The 19799-nt window shown below is 49.1% G+C and overlaps 1 protein-coding gene across 6 annotated transcripts in view; it reads left to right on the top strand.

Moving 5' to 3' along the window:
- KDM2A (lysine demethylase 2A) overlaps nucleotides 1–19799 on the top strand; it is a 1348567-nt gene that overhangs the window by 534751 nt on the left and 794017 nt on the right. For 5 of the 6 annotated variants that reach the window (XM_069628943.1, XM_069628942.1, XM_069628941.1 and 2 more), the window contains one exon: nucleotides 3286–3464. In XM_069628943.1, coding sequence (XP_069485044.1) covers nucleotides 3286–3464 — 179 coding nt within the window. The remainder of the gene's footprint in view (nucleotides 1–3285; nucleotides 3465–19799) is intronic. The other variant, XM_069628946.1, reaches the window with a different exon arrangement.

Here is a 19799-nt window from a genome sequence, read left to right on the forward strand (position 1 = left end):
TCGGCCATGTAATTCCACGCGTGGATCCTTCTTTCTTTTTTGTCTTTTTATCATTCAGGTACTCTGTCCTCAGGTGTCACGCTCTTCCCCGGCGCATGTCGACTTCTACAGGGTTCAGCAGGTGTCCATCCTGCTACGGGCTCTTCCCGACTAAAGACCCCCACGCCTTCTGCCTACGGTGCCTTGGCTCAGACCACGGCTGGCATGCTTGTACCGCGTGCGACGCGCTGTCCTCGAGATCTCTGAAGAACAGACTAGCCCGGTGGAGGGAGCTCTTCCAGACATCGCCTCCAAAGGAACTAAAGGACTTTGTCTATCATCAATCCAGGCCCAAGGTAGGGCCGCTCTTTTTCAGTGCACCCCGCAAGGGAAACTCCTTTCCAAGGACTCACCTGCGCTGGAGGGTCCACCCAGGTCCTGGTACCAGCACAAGTACCAAGGCTGAATTTGCTACCGGCCGACAGGCAGTGGGGTGAGTAGATCCTGCATGTGACAGTGCTGAGGGACCAGACGGTTCTTTTACCGGGTCTTCATCCAAGGGGCTACTCCCTACTACCGGCAACATGTCCGAGGGGCACCTATACGCAGTTCTACTGGCAGATCTGCTGAGGGCAAAGCGCCCACCGGGCCTCGGCCTGAGGAAAAGGGTAGGCCCCATGATCCACACTCAAGAGTCCTGGGTAGGGCCCAGTGAGCCGAGCAACACGACACAAGCACGTGGAAGGCAGCTTGAGAAAATTGCCGCCGTGCCAGAAAATCCAGACATCCGGCCTGACGTCACTCCAGGGAAGGCAGCAGGCGGAGGATCGTGTGTCTACATCCTCTTGTAGGGGGATGCCAGTACTTGTGGCGGGGCGGATGGTCAGGACCTCGGCGAGAACCCCCGTTTCAGGTTGTTCAACTTGTGGCTGCGGGATCCCCAGGTATTCTGCCACACACGCCAGCCTCTCGTGGAAAACCTTAGCTGACCAGGGAGTATCCTGATTCTCGCCCGGTTCACCCACTGTGTCCTGTTGGTCGGGAGCTGTCTGATGCGTTCTGGGTTTGCGCAGCTATGCCGTGCTGACTGGTAGTGCCGGGGGTTGCTGAGGTGCGCCAGAGGCAGAGCCACAGTGACTGGTGTGAGCGTGGGCACCAAGGGCTGAGCCTGAGGTGGTACCAGAGGGAGCATGCATTTGATGACCCCCCTCGCCCCTGAGGATGGTAGCCATCTGCAGTGATTTCATGAGGGTGAAAAACTTTTCAAAGAACGTATCCTTGCATGCATGCATGCATGGGAAGGGCTTGGGATCGTAGGAGCCGGGCCCTGTGGCTGCTGAGGTCTTGGCTGTCCTTGTCACACCACGCTATCGTCCAGTCCCATCTAGACGTGCGTTAGGAGGAGGCTCCGGGTGAGCTGCCATCTTGTTTGGCCTGGCGGCCATTTTATCATGCCCCGCGCCACTTGCCTGGTGCATGGTGCCTGAAGAGCCGGGCCCAATCTCCGCCTGCACGCTTAAAAGCAAAGGCTCTGCTCTTCCTGCACCTCATGTAGAGAGACCTTGGAGGCGGAGTGCTCTCGGCCATGATGCTGGTAGTGCACCTGCTGCTTATAGGTGCCCCCTCGGGTGGGATCCTGATGTTAGAGCAAAGCACCTTGGGGAGGACCCCGTTACCAGATCCTTGCAGTCCCTCAGCAGTGGGACCGGGAGGATCTTGCGACCCCTTGGCCGTTTGCTCTGTAAGCCTTGGTCCCCTTGCTGATCTTAGAACCTGGAAAGCCCCTCCTACTTGGGCGCTTCCCTGGGAAGGAGTCGCCCTTGCAGGGTGCAGAGGAGAACAGGACACCTAGCTTGGGCCTGGTCTTCCTCCTCACGTATGTCTTGATGTCCTCTGGAGGTGATCTTTCGAATAGCTCCCTCCATCTGGCCAAACGATTCTTCAGAGCTTGCGAGGTCAACGCGTCGAACAGCCTTCCCAGCTGTGGTCGGGGTCAAGGCACCGGAGGCATAGCGATCCAACGTGGGGAAGGAACCCTCGCAGGCTGACCACCTGCTGAAGGCCGTCGACGTGCGCCTGGGAGGAACATGGCACCAGAGGTCAGAGTATTATTTCTGACAAATTGCTATGAGATTAAAAAAAAGAAGACCGTCTTCCAGGGAAGAGCGCGTGGAATTAAAAGGCCGGAGGCCTAACCCAGGAGCGCTGATGAAAGCGTTCCATACCCGTCGCTGCAGAAAAGAGCACTAGGGGGTGGGAGGGAGGCCAGGGGCAGAGTCAGGGGAGCGCATGTTCCCAGGGCTTTGCGCCTGCATGCATATACATTTAAAGGGGAAGACAATTTTTTCTGGTGAAAAACGTTATGTTCCTTTTCCCATCCCTAGCGAAGGATGCCCATACGTAAGAATACAAAGGAGAAAGGGATACAAAAAAACAAGTAACATAGCACTTCACTACATTAAAAAAAATGCAGGAAACCCGAAAGGGGCAGAGTCCCACTGCACTGGTTACTTAATGGACTGACCAATGCCCCTAAAATAAATAAGTTCAGCAAGGTAAGTGAAGCAATCAAAAAGATGTCCTAATTAGGTTAGGGTTCAAGACTTAACAATGTAGATGGGGGTTCCATTGTTGCCAATGAAAGGAAAGTTGGAAAAAGAAAAAAAACTGCAAATGTTAGCATGCTGCTTTGGTAGCACAAAGACTTTGAAGCACTTTGCTTTGTTTACTAGGTTTTCTATATTACTCAAACGGGGGAAAACTGTTTTTGATGAGATTTCTTTAAAAACGACTTATTTCAAGGAGGCTCGGCAATTGAATGTTGCCTTCCTTTTCAGTTCATTGGAACTGGATGTCCTTAGTCTTGTCTTCTCCAGCTTTGAATGCAGTTCTTCCAAAGTGGTTTTCAGACAGAGTTGTTTCAGTGGGTGAGACATAGAATTTGAAGAGAATGTTTTTTGGTGAGTTATGGGAGCCTCACACATTTCAGAAGCACAATTGCTAGCAGCATTTTAAGAGTGTGTGCCTTCACATAAGTAGACACTTTAAAGATTTGTGTAAGTAATTTGATATAATACAATTTCAGCATATGCCCTACTGTTTTACAGCAACTGTGGATGGATGAGTACACTGTTTGGAGGGCGAATGGTGTGGGAAAGGAGCTTTTAATTACTGATTGCTGCAATGAACACACAGTTTTCCTCTGCTATTCAAATTGGACTGTTTCCATATCACAAATTGATACTTGCGCAAGAGTTGTGTGTTTAATCCCTCCATCTTTCTCTTTTTGCTTTTCTTCGTGGGCAGGTAGCAGGCGCATTGTGGACGTGATGGACGTAAACACGCAGCGGGACATAGAGATGACAATGTCTCAGTGGGCAAAGTACTACGAGACACCCGACGAGGAGCGTGAGAAACTATACAATGTCATCAGCCTAGAGTTCAGCCATACCAGGCTTGAAACTCTAGTACAGCGACCAACGACAGTGAGTTCCTATTCTGTATTCTTCCTTCTTCCACACCCCTCTCCTTGCCACTCTTGTTTGTTCGGACTGTGACTGTGATGTGCCCACAGAGAGATTGTCTCTGCGGCATCTTGCTTCCAAGACTAGCGTGTTGCCCCTGAGCTATCCTCGCGGCCCATGTACCCTTTGCACGCTAACAACTCATAGTAACGGTGGCTCGGTTGGTATCACAGAAATTACATTGTAGTATTTTGCTTGTTGTATCCTGAGGGATACTTTCAAGGACGTGCCTCTTTTAGAAATCCAGGGTGATTACCTCAGTTAAACTTTGCTGCTTGTTAGTGAAACAAATGATGTCTTTTAGAGGGGTTTTTCCAAAGCGCTTTTGTGAGGGCTGCAAAGAGATTATTGTTGGGGTTAGTTTTCTAGAGCCCGCTGGTGAGGGATACTAAGCCATCTTACTTAAAGGCAAGACGGCGTCTCCAACCAATAGAGAGACTAAACTCTCTAAAGTGCTATAATTGGCAGAGCAGGTAAACTGGTAGTGAAGTAAAATGAATCCTTTTATTTACCCCTAGAGAGTACACCACACTTTTATACTGTGGCATTAAGCACCCATTCCGAGGGCTGGAATGGATGGTAATAGCCTGGCTTGTGAGGGCCTATAGCGAGGGCACCAGGACGTTACCACCCATTCCAGCCCTTGGACCGGGTGTTAAATGCCATTAGCACTTGTCCTATGGGCTGGTAGAGGGCTAATTGAACGTTTTTGTGTTTCCATGAATGGGGTGCCTCACGGCGTCCTGTTTATGGAACTAAAAGACTTTTCAAAGATGGCTACCATGTAGGGGTAAGGCTGGGCTCTGTACGGAGCCCCTCTTCCCTTTCCTTGGCAGTCGTCAGGAGCAGAGCGCAAGGACCGACTGCAGTAGCTGCAAGTGCGTGCGGGGGGCAGGGGAGAGGATTTTTTAAAAGAGGGGGACAGAGGGTGGTGGGAAGATGAAAGATTGGGAACTGGCCGTCAGCCGGCTTGGAACATGGGCTGACATCGTTGGTTTTAGCCCGCGTTCCTAGCCACCTCATTGGCTGGCTGCCCCATCAGCATGCTTATGAAAAATGTGCACTTTATTATAAATTTACACAGCAAGTATCTATACGGTCAAATAGGTACATGGGGTAAATATAACGCATAGTTACACACTTCATGTATGAAACAGTAAAGAGTCATGGTACACCCTACCCACGCCTTAGGTAAGTGTATCCCCGCTATTTGGTGATCGGCACAATGCATATAAGGCTAAGGGGTGGGTTGAAAAAGGGGAACTCTTGGCTTGACCACAGTAAAATGCATTCACAAATGTATAATCGGGACACAGGATGCCAACACATGAATAGTCGCAATAATTCCCCAAACTCAGTACATGGCAGAATTAATTATATAAATATCCTCCATTCACTGAATGTAGCACCTAGAGGGAGGAATTGGGTTAATACTTGGGCAACAAATGTTTTGATACAATCGCTCACAATATCCAACTCATAAATTGTCTGTACGTTCAGAGTAATTAAATTACAACTGTAACCAGCAGTGATAAACAGTAAGCAGGTATATTTCAGTAGACAATAGTATGTCTATATATATATTTCTAAGGCTGGAATCTGCTTATATCACATGCTACGCATAGGCCGACATCTAGTGGAACTGCAGAGTATTACAGTTGTTGTTTTTGAAACCCGAAAAGGGACGTCAACAGGGGGGGCGTGCCAGTAATACTATCCCTAGTTTCATGTCCACTGTACCCATGGTCCTTCACATGTCGAGGTCCCTCATTTTTCTGCCATTGTGAGCGGTCGCTTCTCGCGTAGTTCAAATTTCGGATGACGCCATTTGCTTATGAAAAAGTTTAAATATAGTTGCTATTTATGTCCTTTCTTTCTGGCATCGAGAAATTCATTGACGCCATGGAAAAAAGACAGCGCCGTCAGACGAAGTCAAGTTTCGATGAACCATTTCCGCCTTGGAAGGCCCACCGTGCCTAGGCCTTTACAGTAGGGAGAGTGGGGGGCGGTCATTGTACAATGCATTTTTCCTCCCCTTTATCGCCTGGCTGCCTTTTCCAGACATGGATAAAACACCCTTCAAATTCTGCCCCACATGTATTAAAACATTTCCGTGGATTGACAAACGCAGTGTTTGAACCGCGATGACGACGAAGGGCACTGTCGAGCTTGCAAGCTCTTTAAACCTAAGATACTTAAAGATAGCAGAACCAAGCGCTGGGCCCATCGCGCCATGCAGGTCGAGGCCGCCATGGACGTGAAGGGAGCTTCCAGTGAGGGCAGCGTCGCCATCTTTTCGGACAGCGAGGGCGACGGGGAACAGGCAAGTTCCCAAGTGCAAGCCCCCTACCCTAGTAGACAGGCCAGCGGCTCTGTTATGGGGACGACACCCGGTGGCAAGAGCACTTCCACTTCTCACGCCACTAAGCACACACCCCCGGTGATGGATCGACGCCACCCACCATACGCCTAGATACGGCGTCTAGGGGGAGATCTGTAGATTCCCTGTCCTCTGGGCTCTCGAAGTCCCGATCGCCCCATGACAGGCCCCGTAAACCGAAAGACGCTGCCCACAAAATTAAATTGGCCGATTACCGTAATTCGGCAGATGAGGCAGAGGTCCTTTCCAGTTCCGAAACTTGACACATATCGGCTGGAAAGTCTAAACACTGGGTTGTCGCACCTGGTTAAAAACACATGTCCCAGAAAGCCTGTTAAAGGCTTCCCATTCCAAGAAATCTTCCTCCAAGAGTTCTAATCACAAGGACAAGTCCCATAAAGACAATAAAGACAAAGACAAGTCTCATAGGGACTCTACCCCTTCTAAGGAAGCTTTACCTGTCCCACAAGAAGAGGGTTCTTTGGCTGAGACCTTACAAAACAAGGGCCTGCCTACACCTGCAACTCAAGTCCCTGTCATACTTTACCCTGGGGTCATCCCCAGCTCAGCCCTAGGGACAGCTGAGGACATAGAAAGGGTGATGTCCAGAATTACATTTTTGCAAATCTTTTCGAGAAAAATAAACTCAGGCTGTCGAAAATGTTCAGATCACACCCCCTGCTGCTCAGGCTTCAAGCTCTCAGCCTATTACTCAGGCTTCAAGCTCTCAGCCACTGGTTTCATCCCGGCCACCAGCAAAAACGTCCCGCATTACTGCTGACCTTTGACATTCTCACACACACACACTGAAGGGGATAATGAGGACTACCAACATTTTGATCAATACTATGATAGTGATGATAATGATGAGGAGGCAGATGAGGCGGAGGTGTGTATTAGGTCTTCTCCAATTCAACAGGATTCCCCAGTGCCTGATTCACCGGTAGATAATCAGCCCTTATTCAATGGCATATTAATGAAACAGCTGAGCACTTCCGTATTCAAACACAGGAGACTCAGCAAGACAAAGATATTGTGGAAGATATCCTGGGAGACAAAAAAGCTGCCACCCAGTTCATCCCCATCTTAAAGTCAGTCCAGAGAAGAATCCAGCTTTCACTGGAAACGCCCAATCAAACATGGCAGTAAACCTGCAAATAGAAAAACTTTTCTGCCCGGCACCATCGAATGCTTTATATATTTGGGGACAGCTTAAGCCGGATTCGCTAGTAGTCACAACTACCTGGAAGAGGTCAGGTGCACCACTAGCCTCTTCCGGGCAAGCCAGACAAGGAGAGCAAGAAGCTCTATACCAATGGGAGGAAAGCTGCGACTTCGGCAGCGTTTCAATCTAAGACCGCTAACAATTCCACACTGTTGGTGAGCTATGACTGCCATAAATGGGACAAAATTACTGCCCTCCTTGACTCTGCTCCAGAGCCTTTAAAGTCTAGACTTGCCCAAGTTGCAGGGGAAGGCAAAGCCACTGCCAGCTGCATGCTCAAGAACAACCCTGACGCTGCAGACAATGCCGGACGTATAATTGCAGAAGGAACCATTCTCAAGCGCCATGCTTGGCTTCGCCAATCTGGTTTTAAGCTGGAGACACAGGCAACGTTGCTCAACATGCCAGTGGAACCAACCGTACTATTCGGCAAAGCGGTGGAGGACGCTCTGAAATCAGCCAAAGAGGAATATGATGCCCTCAAATCCCTTGGGCAACTGACTAATAACCTGGCCAGAGGGGTGGGAACAGTTTTCGCCTTTTCGTGGCCAGAATTCCCAAAGAGGCTCCGGATACGGACAAAGTCAGAATTCATCATGGAACAACAACCGGGGTCAAGCGTGCCAGGGTTATCCGAGAGGCCAGCGCAGATCCCGTCACTGGGGAAGAGCCTCCACATCTATAGGATGAGGAACGTCTCCCAAACAATGACAGCCCGCTACAGGTCCTCTCCCATGCGTGGGGGTTATCAACATTAGCGGGAGGGTATTGTGTGGAGCTCCTCGAAAAGCCATCCAACCATCCCCGCGCCAAAGGAAGACAAAGTAAGAACAGCTTATCCTGATGGAAGAAGTCAACACGCTGCTTCTCAAGGACGCCATCGAGATTGTGCCGTCCAAAGAGGTAAACAAGGGTATTTATTCAATATACTTCTTTGTTCCAATTTCTTTTTAAACTATGCACCCAGTATTAGACTTACACCCTGCAAACATTTCTGTAAAGACACAAAAATTCTGCATGACGGCGCTACAAGAGGTAATCCCCCTGCTAAGGCGGGGAGATTACATGGCAACACTGGATATGAAAGATGCCTATTTTCATATTTAATGTTCCCAGCGCACAGAAGCATCTTGCGGTTCAAGATAGCAAACCATCACTACCAATTCAAAGTGCTACCCTTCGGAATAGGATCTGCACCAAGGGTATTCACAAAGGTACGGGCGGTGGTGGCAGCGCACCTACGCAGGGAGGCAATCCCAGTGTACCCCTACCTGGACGACTGGCTGATTACGGGGGAAGAGTCCCCAGGTTTGCAGGCAAAACATTAAAAGAACAATCGATCTTCTCTTTCAATACTCAGAAGAGGGGTTGGTCTTTCCATCAGAGGAAAGAGTCCATAACATGCTACTGCAAATTCCACATTATCAAAGGCCGCCAGATAAGTGTACGCAAAGCTATGCGTTTGCTAGGCATGATGGCGCCTTGCATTTCCCTTGTACCCCATGCAGGAGTGGTTGGCGAAACAATGGTCTCAGGCAAGCGGTCACTGGGACGATCTAGTGGTCGTTTCGCTAACACTAATACAAAACCTTTGCTGTTGGACAAGAGAAAATCTGTTGAAGGGAAAACCCTTCCATGATCTGAAAGTACAGGCGATTGTCATAACAGATGCCTCGCTCGCCGGATGGCGGGCTCATTACCTTCATCACACAGCTCAAGGTGGCACAGAACCACATCAATCTGCTGGAACTACTAGCAGTGTTCAAACCCCTTCAAGCGTTCGAGATGCACCTGACGAACCAGGCAGTGCAAGTCCTCACAGACAGCACTACGGCGATGTTTTACATCAACAAACAAGGGGGCACACGTTCTCCAAATCTGTCCAAGCTATCCACATCAGCGCAAGCTGGCGATGTGCCATCTCCTCAAACTCCTGTGTCAAACCAACCTGTTAACCCAACACGGGGAAACAGTGCACCCTCAACCACACTCACTGAACTTGGCATCATGGCTCCTGAAGTCCTAGAGTTTGGACACCTTAATTTACCACAGTGGGGTATGGATATCCTCAAGGAGGCACGAAAACCAAACTGCTATTTCGACAAGTGGAGGAGATTTGTAATTTGGTGCCAGTCTAAACAAATGAACCCCATAGAATGTACTCATTTACACATTCTAAATTATATGCTACACTTGTTAGATTCGGGGTTAGTATTCAACTCCATAAAGGTCCACCTGGCGGCTTTATCAGCGTTATACCACCTCTCAAAGTAAAGTATTGTGGTGGAAAATTCCAGTCATTAAGGCATTCATGGACAGAGTAAAAAGACTCCACCCTCCAATCTCAAACCCGCCACCAGGATGGGATCTCCAGTGTAGTACTCACGAAGCTCATGGGACCTTCATTCGAGTTGATGCATAAGTCTAGTCTTAAACACCTGACTTACAAGACTGCCTTCTTATTGGCTATTACTTCCATAAGAAGAGTTAGTGAATTACAAGCATTGTCAGTGCAGGATCCTTTTATTATCATACACCAGGACAAACTGGTTTTATATACACATACTGGGTTCTCCCCTAAATTCATCTCTAAATTTAATGTAAACCAGTGCATTGAGCTCCCGGCCTTCTTACAGAACCCAAAGAGCTCAGCTTAGGTGAAACTCCATACACTTGATGTAAGGAGTGCGGTCCTTTGCTATGTAAACAAGACCAGACCGCTAAGAAAAACAGACCAACTGTTTGTTTCTGTTGCACTGGGCAGAAAAGGGGGTCGCATTTCCAAGAATGCTATCTCCAGATGGATAGTCAGGTGCATACAACTGTGCTATTCACTGTCAGACAAGACACTGCCTTTCATGCCAAGAGCTCACTCCACAAGGAGCACAGGAACTACGCTGGCTTTCATTGCAAATGTTCCCTTAGACAGCATTTGCAAAGCGGCTACATGGAGCTCAGTACACACTTTCTCTCAGCACTATTGCGTTGACACACATTCCAATACACATGTGGGCCAAGCAGTTCTAAGACATCTGTTCGCCCATGAATCTTCTCACAACCCACCACCTTCTCCTAACACTGCTCACTAATCTATGCACAGAATGTGATTCCACAAGCCTCAGAAGGGATACATTACTCGCTGTCATCGTATTTCTGATGCTGGTATCTGCTTAGATTTACATGCGCCCACCCTTCGGTGAGAAGGCGCATGGATGCTTATGAGCTTGTCTGATACATCTGTACTCACGCTACACTTCATGCTACCTCATGTCAGAAAAATAACAATCTGAGGGACCTCGACGTGTGAAAGACCATGGGTACAGTGGACGTCAAACTAGGGTTAGTTTTACTGGCATGCCTTGTCTACGTCCCTTTTCGAATTTTGAAAACAACTGTAATACTCTGCAGCATCCACTAGATGTCAGCCTATGCACAGCATGTGAATCTAAGCAAATTCAAGCATCAGAAATACGATTACGATGAGTAATGTATCATATATATAATTCTGAGGCTTGTGGAATCTGCTTAGATCAGATGCTGTGCATAGGCCGACATTTAGTGGAAGCTGCATAATATTAGATTGTTTTTTGAAACTCGAAAATGGGCATCGACACAGGGCGTGCCAGTAATACTATCCCTAGTGTGACGTCCACTGTACCCATGACCCCGCAAGCGTGTAGAACCCTCAGATTGTTTTTTTCCGCCATACTTGTCGGAAGCATTGCGCGTAGATCCCTGGCTTTCAGCCATTTTGCTAAAAACCAATATTAATTTCCCTGTTCTTCCACTCCCAAGACCCCTGTCTCTACACCTAAAACCAAACCTATTCCTCCCTCTCCTCATGGTAGGGGAATAGGAAGGGAACCTTCTCAAGCGGTTGTCATCCCCAGCTCCAGAAAATGGAGCAGTGAAGATATAGATAGGGTAATGAGCAGAATGTCTTCCCTGGCTGATTTCTACTCTAAAAACCCAGAACATTTCCTCTCTCACACTCCAGACAGCACTATTCCTTCAGGATCCAAAGACCCTCAGCCCCTAGTAAAAAAACTTGGTTTGAGACTCCAACTCCAGGCCTAATTTCAGACCCTTACTCTATATACAGCCTTATCGGCATTATAGTGAGGATCCACAACAATATACTGAGGATCCAGACTTACAATTGTTGGACGACCAAACGGGGTAGATTATTATGGAGATGACGAGGGCCAGGATGGGGAGGAGGAAGATGTCGCAGAAGTCTACAATATAGACTCTCCAGTTGACAAAGAACCTCAGGTTACTGACTCTCCAGTAGATAACCAGCCCCTGCTAAATGAGGTCTTGGCTAGAGTAGCAGAATACTTCCGCATTGACACTCAGGGGGCACAAGAGGAGAGGGACTTCACAGAGGAGCTAGTGGGAGACAAAAAAACCTTTGCTCAAGCCATTCCTATTCTCAAATTAATCCAACGTAGAATAGACCCTTCCCTTCTTAATCCTAATCTCACCAGGGCTGTAAACCCCAGAATTGAGAAGATGTTTAGGGCCGCCCAGTCAGATCCTCTTTACATAAGGGGTCAACTGAAGCCCGACTCCTTAGTAATTACTAACACCAGAAAGACAGCAGGAACACCGCTATCATCATCCGAGGCTCCCCCAGACAAGGAGAGCAAAAGAATGTATGGGTTAGGAAGGAAGGTAGCCTCCACTTCCGCTTAACAAGCGAGAATCGCCAGCACCACCACTCTGCTGGCAAGCTATAACTGCCACCAGTGGGAGCAGGTAGCTGCTCTCATTGACTCTGCACCGGAACCACTAAAGGGTCAGCTGGCCCAGATCGCGTCGGAGGGTAGAGCCGTGTCAGGTTGCATCCTTAAGACAACCTTTGACGCCGTAGATAATGCAGGCCGGCTGTAGCAGAGAGCACTGTCATTAAGAGGCACCCCTGGCTAAGACAGTCAGGGTTTAAACCCGAAACACAGGCGACCCTTATTGACATGCCGGCCAAACCGAATGTCCTGTTTGGCAAAGCGGTAGAGGACGCATTAAAAACTGCCAAAGACGAGTATGATACTCTAAATTGCCTGGGGCAATTGATGAATAAGCCCACTAATCAAAGAGGGAATGTTATTGTTCGTCACTCACGCGGCCAAAATTCACAACGGGGCTCCAATTATACACAGGGACAGGGTACATCATGGGGTGGCAACCAACAGACTACCCAAAGTTAAGGCAGAGGTAACAAGAGGGGCCGTGGTAGAGGCATCCCAGGTAGAGGCGGTACGCCTCCCGCAAAGCAGTGAAGTTCCGCTCAGGGTCCCTTCCCACGCATCCCCAGTAGGGTGGCGCATTTCCAACTTCACCCAGGCATGGAAAGGGATCACATCAAACAGATGGGTGCGGTCAATAGTATCCGCAGGATACTGCATCAAACTGCTAGAGCGCCCCCGCAACCACCCTCCACGACAAAAAATACATTCCCTGGACCACCAGAAGATCCTCCTGGAGGAAATAATCAATCTTCTCGCAAAGGACGCGATAGAACTCGTCCCGGGCAACCAGGTAAACAAGGGTATCTTTTCAACTTACTTCCTTGTGCCAAAAAAAGATTTGACAATGCGCCCAGTATTAGACTTACGCCCTGCAAACAAGTATGTCAAGCCCCAGAAATTTTGCATGACTACTCTACAAGAGGTAATCCCACTCCTAAAAAGAGGGGATTACTTGGCAACATTGGACATGAAAGATGCCTATTTTCATATTTCCATGTTCCCAGCGCACAGAAGATTCTTGCGCTTCAAGTTGGACAGTCAGCACTACCAGTTCAAGGTGCTGCCCTTTGGTATAGCCTCGGCTCCAAGGGTATTCACCAAGGTACTGATGGTGGCTGTGGCACACCTACGCAGGGAGGCAATCCAAGTGTACCCTTACCTAGACGACAGGCTCATCACGGGGGAGACCCCAGTAATTTGCAGTTCAAACATTCAAAGAACGATCAACCTCTTCGAATTAGGTTTCTCTATCAACGAGAAAAAATCAAGCCTGGTGCCAAGCACCTCCAAACAGTTCCTAGAAGCTGTCCTAAACACTCAAGGAGGGGGTGGGGGGGAGGGTTGGCCTTTCCATCAGAGGAAAGAATTCGGAATATACTACTGCAAATTCCTCAATACCAGTCCGGTCGCCAGATAAGGGTGTGCAAAGCGATGCGTTTGCTAGGCATGATGGCATCTTGTATTTACCTGGTCCCCCCGTGCGCCTGCACATGCGACCCATGCAAGAATGGTTGGCGAAACAGTGGTCTCAGGCAAGTGGTCAGTGGGACGATCTAGTAGTCGTTTCTCCAACACTTGTACAAAGTCTTCACTGGTGGACAAGAGAGAACCTGTCAAAGGGGAAACCCTTTTACAATCCGGAGATACAAGCTGTAGTCGCTACAGACGTGTCCCTGTCTGGGTGGGGAACACACCTCCTTCCCCACACAGCTCAGGGTCTCTGGTCTCACACAGTGGCCAAGAATCATATCAATCTGCTAGAGCTTCTGCCAGTCTTCAGAGCGCTTCGAGCGTTCGAACCCCTGTTGAACTTGTCGGTACAGATTTTAACAGACAGTACAACAGGGATGTTTTACATAAACAAACAGGGAGGGACTCGTTCGCCAAATCTGTCCAGGCTTGCCCAGAAAATATGGACATGGGCACTCAGACGGAACATTTACCTGTCATCTCAACATGTTCCAGGGGATCTCAGTTCACTAGCAGACGCTTTGAGCAGAGATCCCCTCCCAGAAGAACACGAATGGTATCTGCACAGAGAAATCGTAGAAGATCTCTTCTCACAGTGGGGTTTCCCCACTATAGACCTATTCGCCACAAGTTAAAACAGACAATGCCCAGGATTCGCATCCAGGTTCCCCCAGCCAGACTCCAAGGGAACGCCCTGTGGATGAACTGGTCAGGGATGTTTGCCTACACTTTTCCACCAACTCCTCTCATGAGGAAAGTGGTCAACAAGATGCACAGGGAATCGATGACGCTCATCCTAGTTGCTCCTGTGTGGGCGAGACAACCGTGGTTCCCACACCTGCGCAGACTAGCAGCGTGCGAACCCATCAGACTCCCGTGCTGGCACAACCTACTATCGCAGCACCAAGGTCAAACAGTGCATCCTCAACCCGCCTCAATGAACTTGGCAGCATGGCTCCTGAAGTCATAGATTTGGACATCTCAATTTACCACAGAGGTGCATGGAAATCCTAAAAGAATCTAGGAAACCAAACACGAGGCACTGTTATTTTGATAAATGGAAGAGATGTGTTATTTGGTGCCAGAATAAGCAAATCAACCCGGTTGATTGCACTCCTTCCAATATTGTCACCTACATGCTCCACCTGCTGGATGCAGGGTTGGTATTTAATTCACTAAAGGTACACCTGACGGTGCTGTCAGCCTACCTCCCATAACAAGGTTTTGTGGTGGAAAGTACCAGTGGTTAAAGTCTTCATGGAAGTGGTAAACTGACTCCACCCTCCAATTTCAAACCCACCACCAGGATGGGACCTTAATGTGGTGCTTGCTAAGCTCATGGGACCTCCCTTTGAACCCATGCATAAAGCCTGTCTCAAACACCTGACCTAAAAAACTGCCTTCTTAGAGCCATTACATCCATAAGAAGGGTCATTGAAATTCAGGCTCTGTCAGCGCAGGATCCTTTCTTTACTGTTCATAGGATAAACTGGTTCTACGAACACACCCTAGGTTCTCACCTAAATTAATTTCTAAATTCCACGTTATCCAGTCCATTGAGCTTCCGGCATTCTTCCAAGAACCCAAAAGCTCTGCTGAGGTGAAACTGCACACTCTAGATGCACAAAGAGCGGTCCTCTACTATGTAGACAAGACCAGGCCGCTAAGAAAAACAGACCAACTGTTTGTCTCCATAGCTACAGGCGGAGAAGGAGATCGCGTCTCTAAAGGTGCCATCTCCAAGTGGATAGTCAATTGTATTCAGCTATGTTACTCCCTTTCTGAGAAGACTCTGCCTTTTACACCAAGGGCCCACTCTACAAGAGGCATCGGGGCCACTCTGGCTTTCATTGCAAAGCAGCTACATGGGTACATGGAGCTCTATTGACACTTTTACTCGGCACTGCTGCATTGACACTCATTCCAAGGCAGATACTCAAGTGGGACAAGCGGTTCTAAGACACCTGTTTGCTCATGACCCTTCTCACATCCCACCTCCTTCTTCCAACACTGCTCGCTAATCTATGCACAGCATGTGATCTAAGCAGATTCCAAAGGCCTCAGAAGGGATACATTACTCACCGTAATCATATTTCTGATGTTTGTATCTGCTTAGATTCACATGCGACCCGCCCTTCCTCCCCTCTGGGAGAAGACGCATAGATGCTTGTAGTCTTTATCTATCTATCTATCTATCTATCTATCTATCTATCTATCTATCTATCTATCTATCTATCTATCTATCTATCTATCTATCTATCTATCTATCTATCTACTTGGATTATCTGTACTCGCGCTACTCCTCATGTGTCATGATGCCTACCTCCAAGGTGCCAGACAAGACCCAGCTACCCCAGAGGCAGACATCATGTCTTCAAGGGAAGTCACAACAGCCTCAAGTAGGGGCTCTTTGGACTCAGTCCTGGCGCCTTTGGCGCCAGGCTCATATCGGGCCACAGTCCTGGCGCCATAGGCGCCTGGCTCATAAAAGGGGACTTTGTGTTAAAGGTGCTTAGTGTTAACTTACCTGATGCAGACCATGCTGCAACATCCAGGCCTTCTGAGGCCTGAATGGGACTACTTTATCTTTGGAACTACTTAACCACACGGGTGTGGTCAGGGGAGGAATACATACCTGAGAGGAAGGATACATACCTGGAACTACTTTGAAGGCTATTTAAGCCACACCCAAGCAGCAACTCATGCTTTGCGTTCTGCATCTAGCAGCTGGACGCTCACCGTGTTTGCTCCTGCATTCTGTCTTCTGCCACTCCTGCCAGCATCCTGGAACACCTGCAAAGAGAGAAGAGAAGAGAAAAGGGTAAAGAAGAGTCCTTACCTGCTAAAGCCGCATTCCGGAGACATCTCGCCTACGGCCCTGAAAAGGAAGACATCCATTTAAAAGCATATCGCATCGATCGCTGCAGCGCCGCATCTCACTCACCTGTACAGGGTACCACCACGTTCTACGGCGACATCTGGACTCGCAGCCACATCACCGAGCCTAGGGAGAAAAAGACAAGAATAAAGGTGAGAGGGGAAAGAAAACAAGGAAACCTTAATTTCCATTACAAAGCTTACCTGTTGGGTTATTCCAACTTCATTTCGGGTCGGTGCCGCATCCAGGCATTTCCGGACCCCGGCCCCTATGGGGAAAAAAGACATCAGCGTGAGTGAGCGCATTGATACAAGGACACTGAGAGAACTCATCAAGCTCACCAGAGTCTCATTCTCCGGTACCACAGCTCTTCTCGGAATAGTTTCCGCACCTGAAAAAGAGACAGCAAACAATTATTATTGTGGAATCATACTCATTAACAGAATCCTTACGGTACTATACCGGGAAAAACAAACTTGAACCCTCTACAATCAAAATCCCAGTGAAGTAACTGGATACAACGCGCCCCTGCGTGAGAAGCAGGATGGAGAGCTCAACCTTTCAAACCCTAAGGTGAGACTTCACGTGGGGGTCGCAGGAGGGTTTCGTAGAGGGGTGAGAAGGGAGCGAGAGGCTTATACTTTCTCCCGCAGATTGTTAATACTCCCTTTTCTCATACAGAAAGATATTCCTGCGAGCCAGACAAGCCAGATTCGAAGGTCCGGTCCAGTCCATCTTCCGGGTCCTGCGCATCACCATAGAAGAAGCAACAACACTCCAAACCAGACCTGCGCCTCCGTGGTGGTCAGGTGAGCGTAACATCATGCTACCTCATGTCAGAAAAAATACTCTGTATTTTTTCTCTGTATTTTTTCTGACATGAGGTAGCATGAGGAGTAGCGCGAGTACAGATAATCCAAGCAGATAGATAGATAGATAAGACTACACGCATCCAATGCGCCTTCTCTCAGAGGGGAGGAAGGGCGGGTCGCATGTGAATCTGAGCAGATGCAAGCATCAGAATTACGATTATGGTGAGTAATGTATCCCTTCTGAGGCTTGTGGAATCTGCTTAGATCACATGTTGTGCATAGGCCGAAATCTAGTGGAAGCTGCGGAGTATTACATTATTTTTTTGTCGACACAGGGCATGCCAGTAATACTATCCCTAGTGTGACGTCCACTGTACCCATGATCCCTCACGCGTCTAGGACCCTGAGATTGTTTTTTTCCGCCATACTGGTTGGAAGCATTCCGCCGAGTTCCCTGGCTTTTAGCCATAGTTTTGCAAATATTATAATATTTCCCCGTTTCTTCCATCCCCACGTCGAGTCACCGAATATCAAAGCTTGACGCCGGACCGGAGTAGAAAACAACCGTTGAGAGCTGCACGGCGGACTTTGGGCCTCGAAAGGCCTCTGGCCTCGGCCCTTCAAGTAAGGAAAGTGGGGGGTGGTACATACTCTACACTCACATATATTTATATATATATTCCTACACACAGCCCGCTGCCATAGGGTGCGTATGGAGGGTACCCCTTTCCAATTTTGCCCCAAGTGCAACCGCAAGTACCTTTGGGTTGACGGACACGCCACCTGTAACCTCTGCCTGCCCAGGGACCACCCCGAGGTGAACTGCAGAGCATGTAGCCAGTTCAAGGCTAAGACTCCAAAGGACCGTTCGACCAAACGTTGGGCCCACCACGCCAGGCAACGAGAGGCCATGGAAGCGGGGGGCACCTTCAGTGATGGCATCAGTGCCGTACTATCAGACGGCGAGGGCTACGTGGTGTCGAAAGACAGCCAAGTGCAAGTCCTCGACCTCAGAAGGTTGTCCGGCGGGGCAGCTATGGGGAGCACACCCGGCGACGAGAGCGCTACCCACACCACTTCCACTAAACACTCGAAGTCCAAACGAGACTCGACGAGCGTGTCGAGTTCTTGGAAAGAGGCAAGCAAAGAACGGTACACCGAATCGGTGTCCTTGGGCGTTCTCGGTCAAGATCGCCGCATGACACTAGGCACCCATCCACTGTTGCCAAGAGTGCCTCACTCACCAAAGTAATGGAGGTAAGATCGTCGGAAGACGAAGCTGACCTCCATCCCCAGGCCACACTCCAGGAGTCGGCGTCAGCAGACCGCTCGACGGCGGTTCCGATTTCCCAATGTCCTCACTCTATGAAAAGGGACACTACCCCCGAATCTCGACAGCAGACGTCGAAAACCTCATAGAAGGTGAAAACACCAGGGAAGCACTCTTCCACTCATGGGGAGGGGGGAAAAAGGCAGAAAAAACCCTCTCAGCCTTCTTCTACTCCTCTGGTACATAAAGACAGTGCTAGGTCTTCGGATAAACAGCTAACCAAGACCCCTGCACAAGCCCATAGGTCCAGTCACGTCATAGCAGGGAAACTTTCCCAGGAAAGGATGATCCCCAGCTCCAAAGAATGGTCCAGTGAGGATATAGACAGGGTTATGGCTAGGATGTCATCCCTAGCGGACCTCTATGCCAAGAACCCAGATCACTTCCTCTCATGTACCCTTGACGGGGCTACTCCCTCAGGATCTAGCGACCCGCTACCCCCTGGTAAGAAACCTCGAATTGAGCCACCAACGCACGGTCGGTCTTCTGACCCTTTCTACGTACAGCCATACACTCAGTATTGTCAGGATCCACTACAACATGAGGATCCAGAAGTGGTAACGTTGGATGACCAAACTGGGGTGGACTACTATGGGGATGATGAGGACCAAGAGGAAGATGACCCAGAAATCTACAGAGTAGACTCCCCGGTAGGCAAAGAACCTCAGGTTACCGACTCTCCAGTCGACAACCAACCACTCCTAAATGAGGTTTTGTCTAGAGCGGCTGAACACTTCCGCATAGACACCCATGGAGCACAGGAGGAGAGGGACTTTGCTCAGGAACTAGTAGGGGAAAAGAGAGCCATTGCCCAGGCCATCCCTATTCTCAAGGAGAATTGATCCTTCACTTGTCAATCCTAACCTCACCAGGGCGGTAAACCCCAGAATAGAAAACATTTTCAGGGCAGCCCAATCAGACCTGCTGAAACCGGACTCCCTGGTAGTGACTAATACCCGGAAGAGGACGGGAACGCCCCCATCTTCGTCTGAGGCTCCCCCGACAAAGAGAGCAAGAAGATTTATGGGTTGGGAAGGAAAGTAGCCTCCACTTCCGCCTACCAGGCAAGGATTGCCAACTCCACCACTCTGCTGGCTAGTTACAACTGCCACCAGTGGGAGCAAGTTGCTGCACTTATAGACTCCGCACCGGAACCTTTAAAGGGCCAGTTGGCACAGGTTTCGTCGGAGGGGAGAGCCATGACTGGTTGCATCCTTAAGGCAACCTTTGATGCCGCGGATAACGCCGGCAGGCTAATAGCAGAGAGCACTGTCATTAAGAGGCATGCTTGGTTAAGTCAGATTTAAACCCGAGACACAAGCATCCTTAATTGAAATGCCGGTGGAGCCTAATCTACTGTTTGGCAAGGCGATAGAGGACGCATTAAAAAATGCCAAGGGCGAGTATGAGACTCTGAAATCCCTGGAACAATTGACCAACAAGCCCCCTA

This window comes from Ambystoma mexicanum, chromosome 12 (genome assembly GCF_040938575.1).
Source record: "Ambystoma mexicanum isolate Mex_15411 chromosome 12, UKY_AmexF1_1, whole genome shotgun sequence".
Lineage (NCBI taxonomy): Eukaryota > Metazoa > Chordata > Amphibia > Caudata > Ambystomatidae > Ambystoma > Ambystoma mexicanum.